This window comes from Spermophilus citellus (assembly GCF_964194105.1).
Source record: "Spermophilus citellus genome assembly, chromosome: 3".
In the NCBI taxonomy this organism is placed as follows: domain Eukaryota; kingdom Metazoa; phylum Chordata; class Mammalia; order Rodentia; family Sciuridae; genus Spermophilus; species Spermophilus citellus.
In genome coordinates, this window is record NC_138184.1 from 81,457,092 (window position 1) to 81,468,256 (window position 11,165).

Sequence of the window (11,165 nt, forward strand, 5' to 3'; positions counted from 1 at the left end):
CCCAGGCTCGACTTCAGTCTCTACACGCACCACTTCTCAGCTGTGTCGAAACCCCTACAACCGGTCCTGTTATCTCTGTTTCCAAATGAGGACAGGGAGGCTAAGACACTTGCTCAAGGTCAAGCACTTAAGACCCTGATTTGAAAACCCAAGTTAGCCAGGGTATTGAAGTGCCCACCCATGTCCCCATGCCATTTTGGGCCATGGTCCGGAGGGTATCAGGGAGTCCAAGGGAAGGGGCGGACCTGCAAAGGCCAAGTGTGGGCCCAGCTTCAGCACAGTCTTGCTGTGTGACCTACCCGAAACCATTACCCTCTCTGGTCTTCAGTTTTTGCTTCATGTCAAAGCACCTGCCTCCTCAAGTCTGTGCCCATTCCCTCCCCTCCATATTAACCTTGTGTACACTGCCAACCCAACAGGGGCCAAGGAGGGACCCTTTAAGTTTTCACATCTCTCTCTGGATGCTGAGGACCTCCTGCCATTGGCTGACGCAGCAGACGGTGGAGAGATGGGCTTGGGAGTTGTTTTGGTGGTTTCCTCTTTTTTGGTTTTTTGGTTTAAATTTCTTGCCGTGATTGTATTTGCTGCTGCAGTTCTTTCCCAGGAATTACCTATAATAGGCTCAAAGGTCTTCATAGACCAAAAGGTACCAAAAGGTACTCAGTCCTATCCTGGACTGGTCCCTGCAGCCTCTGGCCTCCCCCCTCCCCCTTTTCTGGCCCAGCTGGTGCTGGGGCTGTGACTCTGCCTCCCAGGAGGCTGAGGCCAGCCAGAGGCTTCCCACCCAGCCCCCACCTGAGGCACTTCCTGCCCTGCTCCCTGGGAGGCCAGACCGCACCCCCTGCACCACACTGCACCACGTGGCCACTCAGGCCGTGGGAACAGCAGCCGCCCTCCCTCCCCACCTGGCCAAGCGCTGGGGGGTCCTGAGACCAGCGGTGAAAGAGGGTGACCCCAAGCCCCCAAGCCTCTGGATAAGTCTGATCCCCAGATGCCAGTGGCCGTGAGATCCCTCTCCAGGAGGTGCGCAGGAGGGAGGGGTCCGTTGACAGAGAGGCAGATGGACATGCTCTCCTGCCCCTCCACCCACTGCTGCCAGGGCCGAGGGCTCCCCAGGGAGCTAGCTGCCTGGTGTATGCCAGGAACCTGAGGCCAGCAGGGGCTGGACACGGCCATCAGAGAGTGTGAGGAGTCTTGGGGATGGGGTGGGGGGAGGGGCAGGGGCCAGGTGCAGGCGAGAGATGGAACCCCAGCTGACCCGAAGGGAGTGACCACGTGGTCCCCTGGCCATGTACCCACTGGCACAGCCCCCAATCCAGCGTCCCGGGGCTGAGCCACCCCACAGTCCATGTCCCCAGGCTTCAGCCCAGCTCTGGGGCTCAGAGGCTTCTGGAGTCTGGATCGATCCCAGATGGTCCCAGACCAACCTGGTGTGGTCATCCTGCACTCTGACCCAGAAACCCCAGGACCTGGTGCCTGCTGCTCCACTCGCCAGCTGGGGGACCTAGGTGAAGTCACCTTCCATCTCTGCAATCCTCACAAATAGGTTTCGGGAACACAGCTGTCCCAGTGGCAGTGACCTCCGGAGGAGTGTGAAACTGCATCTCGGCCTATTGGTTAGGAGTGCTGGGATTGATTGGTGATGCCTGCCACGGGCGCCGGGTGGGTGGCAGTATTGTGTACCAGGTTGATTTGGTGTCTGTGCTCTCACCTTGTCTCTGGGAGTGGAGTCACATTTGAAATTCAAATTGGAATCACTGTTTCTGAGGACACCAGCCCCTTCCCCCAGGAGACCAGGCTCCTAACTGGCTCCCCCCCTCCTGGAACATACCCAGAGTGCATTTCATAGTGTGTCAATCCCGGGGTCACAGGGTGGGTCGTGGGTCAGACATTTCTAGCAGCTCACAATCTGGTAGAAGAGAAAAGGGTGGAGCCACACAGAGAGAAAATGCTTTCCTCCTCAGAAAAACAAACACTGTCCTTCTGGGTGAAAAGAAGAAATAGATATGAATCCACTGTGGTCAGGTCAGAAGAGGCTGTGCAGATGGTGGCCTCTGAGATGTCTCCAAAGGGCAGAGGGAAATCAGGGATGAATAGTGTAGGCGGGCGGTGGAAACCATGTGGTGGAAGTACCTGGATGGACATGGGCAGAGAACTGTGTGAGGAACAGCCTAAGCAGGTCTCCCTGCATCCTCCCGTCCTACCGAGCACTGCCTCCAGCCACAGGGGGCAGCATCTGCTCTTCCTTGGCGGGGAGACGAGATGCAGCCCATCCCTGTCTCCCAGACTAAGGCTGGGACACTTTTTTTTTTCCCCCTCAATCAGAGCTTCCTGCCTCAGCCTCTAATCCATAATAAGAGAAATTGCTTCAGGTGGCCACTCCCAAAACCCTAGCCATGGAAACCCTGCCCGGGCAGCATTTCCTACAGCAAGGTGTTGGCCTGCCCTGCCAGATGCCCCTTAGTGACACCTTGATGAATGCCAGCAACGAACCTCCCAGAGCCAGGAAGCTGTAGGGGATTGCTCTCTGGGACTCTGTGAGTCACTTCAAACCTGTGCAGAGGATGTCTAAGGAGACTGTGTCCCGAGCAGAGCACGTGCTCGTGAGTCACCTGCTTGGAAGAGCCCCACAGAATCCACTCCTGCAAGGAGCGTGCATTGAACATCTACTAGGTGCTTATCTGCTGGTGGGAAGTCAGGTGGTCAAGACAGCTGGGCCCCAGCAGGTGTCATTCATCCGAGAGGAGTCAGCCACTGGGAGCTGGGGTGGGGAGAAGCCTTCCTTCTCACGGAGGACACAGTACGATTCCTGGTAAAGGGACTGTGCTCCTGCTGGAGGAGCAGCTGAGGTATCTGGAGTGGAGGGTGGAGAGGTAGGAGATGGGTCACAGGCAGGGACAGACCAGATGGCACAGGGCCTGGACATGCACAGCAATTGTTATGACACAAAAACAAAAATAAGTAAGGTAAAAACAAAGACAGGGACGTCACTCCACTATGGTGACCTTTGAGCAGAGACCTGGGTCAAGCAATTTCCTGGGGATATCTGAGAAAGAGTGTCCTGGGCATGGAGCCAGCACATGCAAAGGCCCTGGGGTGGGAATGTGCGCGTCATGGTGAGGGACACAGGGACACCAGGATGGCAGGAGGGGAGCAGTGCCAGGTGCGTGCACAGGAAACAGGGTTGGAAGAGGAGACAGGGTCAGGTGATGGGGAGAGGTTCTGAGCCCTTCGGGAGCCACAGGGACCCATAGCCTAGAGCACCCGGGTCTGATACAGGACTGAGAAGGGTGACCGCAGCTGCATCCCTGCCCTGGATGAGCCAGATCTGGCTTCTGGCCAGAGCAGATTTCAAAAGGGCCGCAGGATTCCTCAGGCCTGATGGCTGGGCCCCCCGGAGGCAGGGCAGGGGTGGTGGTGGTCCCCCTCTGGAGGCCCGCGGCGGCAAGTGGTGTCCAGGCAGGAGGATGTTCTCACTGCCGGGAGGAAACGCACGTCCCACATCAAAAGGGGGCCCTGGGCGGCTCCCACGCTGGGCGTCATGGGAACCGGGCTACCCAGGGTTCTCGAAGGCGGCCTGCAGATTGAGACGGCTGGGGGCCACCTTGGGACTGTCCCCCTCGCTCAGCAGTGGCACACTTAAAAAAATAAAAACGCCCCGCTGTCACACGCGCGCACAGCCCCCTCCTGGGGCCAAACTGGCTTTCGTAAACCAGGGCTTTCTGGGCTTTCAGATATTTTGGGGCTCCAAGGTCTAAAACCTTCTTGGGGCACCCCCTGCCTAGCTCCCAGGCCAAAGGCTCAGCAAGGCCAGGTCATCAGTGGGGCCAGACTTTGTCTGCACCATAGACCCTGGCTGCCCTGGGCTTCTCTGATTGAGAGCAGCAACTGCATGGCTGTGACGGGATCTGCTCAGCTCGAGGAGTGCTGGGGTGGATTGGTGATGTCTGCCCTGGAGGGGGGGGCACCTAGGTGGTGGTATGCATGCTAAAGAGTTTTCTGTCCACCATTTGATTGATGGTCCTGGATCCAAGGGTCGTTCTCTTCTCACGAGACTCAAAGCAAGGAAGAAGGGTGGGCAGACCCCAGCCGGGAGGTGTTTGAAGGGCAGAGTCAGGATGAGGAGCACTGGGGACATGCCTGTCTGCTGTCCTATAAAGCATGCAAGAAGTCCTAGAAGGTCCTGGGAGATTGTGACAACCTGAGAAGGGCAGATGGATCCTCAGCCCCGCCAGCTTTGAGCCCCAGCAGGTGCCAGGAGAAGAGTGCCCTCCCCTCGCCCCTGTACCGGCCACGAGCTCTGCCCGTGTGGACCCTCAAGACCCAGCCCCTTGCAGATGGGAAACCAGGGCACCGCGCCTCGCCCACCTGCACTGACAGGTCCTGGGACACCCAGGGCCTGTCCTCCCACCCCGCCATCCTCAGGGGCTGTATGCAGTGACAACATCATCCCAGGACCTCCTCCATGGCTGGACCCTGATGTCTCTTTCAGGCCCTGGGAGGGCCTAGGAGGGGTCTGGGATGAACTACAGCCCACCTGCGTGACCAAGTGGTCACAAGCTGCAAACTGTGCCTGTGGTGGGGGGCCCTCCTGTGCTGGGCATCTGTGTGCCAGCGTGGGGTGCAGATCAGAGTGTGAGCACCTGTGTCCCCCTGTGTGGCAGGAGAGAACGTGTGTGCGTGTCCCTTGTGTGCTGTGAGTGGGTCCGTCGTCTCCATGGGTGCACAGCAAGTCCCTGAGGGCTGTAGGTGCTGGTACTCATGCCAGGGCCAAGTGCCCATCCACCCAATTTGCCATCTGCTCCCCATAGGTCCCAGGAGACCCAGGGCCTGTCCTCCATGTGTCCCAGAGGGGTGGCCATGACAGGGGCTGTCCCAGTAGGCATGAGCTGGCTTCCCTTGTCCAACTGTGTCCCCCCAGTGGTTAGCGTGTCTGTACGTATGAGCTTCTGCGTGTACGAGGGGTAGTGTGTGAGCGTGTCCCAGCTTCCTGACGCTCAAGCATCTGTGTTTATCTGTGTGCAGGGAAGTGGGTCCCCTGGTATGTGTGCATGTTAATTTGTCACAAGTTCCCTGGGACAGTGTTTGTGTGTCTCTGTGCATGTGTGTAGTGTGTTCCTTGGGAGGTTTTGTGTGTGCCTCCGTGTGTGTGTGTGTGTGTGTGTTCCCAGGCATATGTAGACACAGTGTCTCTGCGGATGTGTGTGTGCCTGTTTCTGGACCCACCACAGTGGTCCCAAGCCTGCCAAGGGCACCATTTGCTTGAAGAGGCACCCCAGCCAACAACCCCGAGCCAACTGTGCCTACTGGGGACAAGTGACCAGGCAGCATTGGCCAGGCTCCTACCTCTGCAGGCCAGCCAAGAGGCTGTTGCTCCTGCTTCAGCTGTCCCTGTCCCCTCCCTTCTTGACCCCACCCCCACCCCAAGGAGAATCCCCCCGCCCTCAGATGCTGCTGCTCTTCCCAACTGTCCAGCCTGAGCTCCAAGCCCAGCAGAGCCGGACACCATTCGCCTGCATCAGCCGGAGCTAAAGCCATGAAGATTCGGGCAGGCGGGTGCCCAGTCCTCCAGCAGTCCCCTCCCCCCCCCCCCCAGTGTGAGCTTCCACTTTACAGAGTTTAAGAGACTTGCTCCAGGCTGACAGAGCAGCCCTTCCTACTGTGGCTCCCTCTCTCAGATGGGGAGGAGGCTCAGCAGAGAAATCCCTTGGCCAGAAGTGTTGGTAAAGATGCAGGTGACAGGATGTGGGTGACAGTGAGGATGCAGGTGACAGTGAGGATGTGGGTGATGGTGAGGATGCTGATAATGCTTTGAAGTCTTTACTGGGTGCTAGGAATTGTGTCGGCTCTGGACTTGGGGAATTTCATTGAATTCTCACAGCAAACAAAAAAGGAGGTACCTCATCACCCCATGCTGCAGATGGGGAAGCAGATTGGGAGAGGCAGAATGATGTACCGGGGCTCACGGCTGAGCAGGGGCTCAGGAGAAGCGGAAGCATCTCTGGTACTTTTTCCCAGGGGCTGCCTTAGTCCCAAGCACTGATGTTGGTGAATTTTGTGGAAGGAATATTCATCATCAGATGTCTTTGAAAGACCTGGATGGACTATTGCCGACCATGTACCCCTACACGGACTCACCAGCACCTTCAGGATGCCCTCAGACTCCTTAAGACTCTCCGAGAGAGAGAGAGAGAGAGAGAGAGAGAGAGAGAGAGAGAGAGAAGTGTTTCCTAATTTGTTTTATCCCTGAGTTCTTTTATGGGTATTAGTGTTCCGTACAGCCACATCAGAGCCGTGCTAAATCACTGATAGTTGGATTTAGGGCACAGTCACCAGGGGAACGGAGGAGGCCGGCTGTGGGGTGCAGAGTCCGAGCTAAGCCCAAGGGAGCATCCCACTAGAGTCGCAGCCCTCCTGACCACACCACACCCCAAAATAGGAATGGTGTCGTGCACCAAGAGATCAGGGTGTGCCCAGGGGTCAGAGACCCAAGGCAAACGAGATCCTCTAATGGGGTCAGGGGGCTGGTGTCCAGCTGCCGCCTCTTTTCTTATTCCCGCAGTGTCCCCGCGCTCCCAGTGAAGAACTTGAATGGTACCGGACCGGTCCATCCGGCCCTGGCAGGTGGGTTGCAGGCCAGAAGGGGACCAAAAGGATGCAGTTCCGCCCATCAGCCCCATGGCTCCGCCCCTTGGCTGCTGGTGGGCGGGTCCAGGAAAACGCCCACTAGTATTGGGTGCACTAGGCTCTGACTAGGGGTGGGGCTCAGTGGGTGGGGTCAGGGGCGGGGCAAGTGATGGGGGCGAGGCCCTGAAGGAGCATCTGTCCATTAGTGAGGAAGGGCATACGTGATGTGGGCGTGGCCAGGGGGACGCCCCACCCCTGATGTTTCGCCCCGCCCCCAGGGATGACGGGGATCCTGCTGTGTGCGGCGGGGCTGCCAGTGTGCCTGACCCGCGCTCCAAAGCCCATCCTGCACCCGCCGCCGGTCAGCAAGAGCGATGTCAAGCCCGTGCCCGGCGTGCCCGGAGTGTGCCGCAAGACCAAGAAGAAGCACCTTAAGAAGAGTACGCCTTCTGTAACCCTGCCGACCCCGGCCTCTAGTTTGTTAAGACTTGTCACCTCCCCTGTCTCCCCTGTCCCGGTCCCTGACCCACCACATCCTTCGGGAACTCCCATTATAGTTAGCCCCCAGCAAACCTTGCACCTCTGGGCAGCCCTCCATCCCTAACCCCGTCCCCAGTCAAGCCCGGGGCAGAGGCGAGACTCTGGATGCCCTCAAGCCCCGCCTCTTGTGTCCCCTACAGGTAAGAACCCCGAGGATGTGGTTCGAAGGTACATGCAGAAGGTGAAAAACCCTCCTGATGAGGTGAGTCCCTGGGGAGGGGCCAAGCCTCGCACCCTGCTGCAGACTTCTCTGGGTTTTAGGTAATAGGGGTCCCTCCCCGCAGCAGGCTCTTGCCACTTGGCTTTTGTGAGGTCTCTTGATGACCAGAAGAGCTTGAGGTTAATAGAATCACATGTCAATCTTTTGAAGATTGACATGAAAATTTCACATCACATTTCCCCCAAAATGTTTTTAAAGTTTTGTTTTTGAGAGTTAAGCCATTAGTACATCTGGAGGGGGTGGAGGGCGAGGGAGCCGTCTCCTCTGGGACATGAGGGTATCCTCTCTTCCTCTGCCAAATAGCTGCTGCCTATGGTGGCCGAAGGTCCTGCCCCTCCCCTCCCCAGAGCTCATTCCCCCTTCCTGCCCCCAGGATTGCACCATCTGCATGGAGCGGCTTGTCACCGCGTCGGGCTATGAGGGTGTGCTGCGGCACAAGGGCGTGCGGCCAGAGCTTGTGGGCCGCCTGGGCCGCTGTGGCCACATGTACCACCTGCTGTGCCTCGTGGCCATGTACTCCAACGGCAATAAGGTGAGCTGCGCAGGCAGGAGGGGAGCCGGCAGGGGCGGGCGCCTGGGCACTCACACCTCCCGCCCCCACCCAGGATGGCAGCCTGCAGTGCCCCACCTGCAAAGCCATCTATGGGGAGAAGACAGGGACCCAGCCACCTGGGAAGATGGAGTTCCACCTCATCCCCCACTCGCTGCCCGGCTTCGCCGACACCCAGACCATCCGAATCGTCTACGACATCCCCACGGGCATTCAGGTGAGGCTACTGGCCCCTCAGGCCCCCACCTCAAGGCCTTCCCCACCGGAGTCCTCCACCTGCTGTGGCTTAAGTCCCTGCCGCCCCTCCCCATAGGGCCCTGAGCACCCCAATCCGGGGAAGAAGTTCACCGCCAGAGGATTCCCGCGCCACTGCTATCTGCCCAACAACGAGAAGGGCCGGAAGGTGGGTGCCAACGGGGGCGCAGGGACTGGACACAGGCAGGGGCCCCAGCTACTGTCAGCCTGGACCTGGAGTCCCAGTTATCCCCAACCTTGCACCCCAGTGATATTGACCACAACCATCTCCTTCATGCACCTCATCCCCTTTACCAGCCTGCTGAGGTCTAAGTTGGACCCCATTTTACAGATAAAGAAATGAAGCTTCAGAGAAGGCAAGTAATTTGCCCATCATCACACAGCAAAGAAGTGTTAGAGCTATGATTTGAGCCCAAGCAGTCCAAGCCCTCCACCGCCACACTATATATTGATCTTTTTTCTTTTCTTTTCTTTTTTTCCCTTAGTACCAGGGATTGAGCTCAGGGGCACTCGACCACTGAGCCACATCCCCAGACCTATTTCATATTTTATTTAGAGACAGGATCTCACTGAGCTGCTTAGTGTCTTGCCATTGCTGAGGCTGGCTTTGAACTCATGATCCTCCTGCCTCAGCCTCCCAAGAAGCTGAGCTTACAGGTGTGCACCACCCACCGTGCCCAGCTTGCTTTCTTTTTCAAGAGAAGCCAGACATTGATATTTTCCATGTGGAATCTCCAGGCTTCTGAATGTTCGAGACCAATCCACAAAGCGGCTATTTAATACAGCATGGGGTCTAAACCAAGGACAGCCACCAGCCACCTGTTTGAGACCCTTACTTTACAGCAGACAGGGGGAAGGGAGGCAGGATGGGGCTGGGGGTGGGAGGCTGCCCCTGGGTGGGAGTGGGGACTGCCTGTGACCATGCCCTGCCCCTGCCTCCCAGGTGCTGAGACTGCTCATCACCGCCTGGGAGAGGAGGCTCATCTTCACCATCGGCACGTCCAACACCACGGGCGAGTCGGACACCGTGGTGTGGAACGAGATCCATCACAAGACAGAGTTTGGCTCCAACCTCACCGGCCACGGTTATCCAGATGCCAGCTACCTAGACAATGTGCTGGCCGAGCTCACCGCGCAGGGGGTGTCCGAGGCTGCCGCCAAGGCCTGAGGCCCGGCCTGCCCACCCTCCCTCCTGCTTTGCCCTGGCGGCTCACACCTAGCTCGGCCAGGTGTGCCCTGATGGCCCGTGCTCGGGGCTGGGGCAGGAGCCCGCAGGTGGAGCCCGAAGCATTCTGGGGACTTGGCTAGTGGCGACTGGGATGATGGGAAGAGGACAGGCCACGGGGCTCCCACCATAGCTCGCAGAACAGGCTGCAGAAAGAGTACCGGCAACCGCAGCGACCTCCCTACCAAAAAGACAGCGACCCTCCCCTCATGCCAACACACGTGTCCTGTTGAACACATGCACGCACACCCACGTGCCTCTACTTGCCCCCAAACTGGGGGAGAAGAGACAGAAAGATCCCATGACACCCCGTGTGCGTCCCACGTCTGTCCCCGTGGCTTCTGTACTGCTTGTCTGCACAGAGGACCCCAGGCAGGCATGAAGGGGCCTGCTGGGGCTCCCAGGAGGACACAGGAGTCCACCCCTGGGCCTCACCCACCCTGTATCATCACCCGTCTCTGCCCGCCACGGGCTGCGCACTGAGTCCCGGGGAGGAAGGCCCCAGGTGACCAATCCTACAGAGGGCTGGGCCACAGCAACCGGGGGCAAGGGACATCTTATTTTGTGCTCGTGTCTGTCTCTTCTTCCTTCTGGGACCCTGAACCCCGCCTCCTGTCCCATCTCCAGCCTTATGTCTGTCCCAGATGAAAGCCCTTCTTTCCTCCCGCCCCATCTCCTGGCCAGATGGCGCCCATCTTTGAGACCCAAAGGCGGTAGCTTCTGGCTCGAGGAGCGAGAGGAGGCCTTGATCAGGCCAGCGCCTCGACGAGGGACAGCAGGCAGCAAAGAGTTACTTTCCCTCTCCTCGGGAGCGGGCGGTGGGGTGGTTGAGAGTCTCCGGCCAACCAGGGGCCCGTTGCCCAGGCAACTCACCAGCTCCGCCTCTGTTGATTGGCTGCCGCGGAGGACGTCAGCCAAGATTTAAAGGGACGCCAGCGACTGCTCTTTTGAAAACCTACCCGTCCCGCTGTGGGTGGAGAAATAAATGGTCTTTCTCCTCCTCGCCCAGCCCCGTCTCGTCCTGCAAGCAGTGGGGGTGGGGCGTCCCTGTTGCTGGGATTTTAGGAACATTGGGGGTGATGGCGACCTCAGGGCCACCACCTGGGGGCAGCTAGAGAAGGAGCAGGGTTCCCATCATCCTCATGTCCTGGAGCAGAAAGGCAGGTGGGTGGCTGGAGCAGAGGCAGACCCTCCGAGCTCCAAAGGAGGCAGAGGGGACAGCGACTTCACAAGAGCAAAAGGTAGTGCACCCACCTGCTCCCTGACCCACTGACGTGAGAGGAGGAACTCGGGCTGGGAGACTCCGGGAAAATACGGGGAAGCAAGGACACACTGTGATCAGCCCGTTCGGGACTTAGGAGCCCCAGACTCTGTCTTCAGGGAGACAGGGCAGACCCCAGGGTCGCCAAGCGTCAAAGGTTAGCCACAGCCACAGGCCGGGACGCGGCGTGGCAGCGGTGCATGTTGTGGCTCCTGGCGACCCCTGCTGGCCACCCGCAGAATAGCGCTCTGTCCTGGTGTGCTTGGTGCCCGGCGAGGTAGGCTTCGGCTTCAGTCCCACACTCCATGCAAAACGAGAAATGCGCCCTTGGAGGCCCTTCCGGCTCTGCCAGGTCTGTGGCTCCTTCTCAAAAATCTCACCCCAAACCCAAACAGAGAAACTTGCCCACTGCCAGGACCCGTAATTCTCAGACGCGAGGTTCACCCACTCACTTGGAGAAAACCCTGATTCCTGCCCCCACAAATCC

The 11,165-nt window shown here is 58.6% G+C and overlaps 1 protein-coding gene across 1 annotated transcript in view; it reads left to right on the plus strand.

Moving 5' to 3' along the window:
• Positions 1–10,398, plus strand: part of DTX1 (deltex E3 ubiquitin ligase 1) — a 29,841-nt gene extending 19,443 nt beyond the window's left edge. The window contains exons 4-10 of the mRNA XM_081285434.1: positions 6,563–6,624; positions 6,906–7,067; positions 7,308–7,369; positions 7,761–7,919; positions 7,993–8,154; positions 8,251–8,340; positions 9,136–10,398. Of these exons, the coding sequence (XP_081141560.1) occupies positions 6,563–6,624; positions 6,906–7,067; positions 7,308–7,369; positions 7,761–7,919; positions 7,993–8,154; positions 8,251–8,340; positions 9,136–9,360 (922 nt within the window). The 3' untranslated portion in view covers positions 9,361–10,398. The remainder of the gene's footprint in view (positions 1–6,562; positions 6,625–6,905; positions 7,068–7,307; positions 7,370–7,760; positions 7,920–7,992; positions 8,155–8,250; positions 8,341–9,135) is intronic.
• The last annotated feature ends 767 nt before the right edge of the window (positions 10,399–11,165 follow it).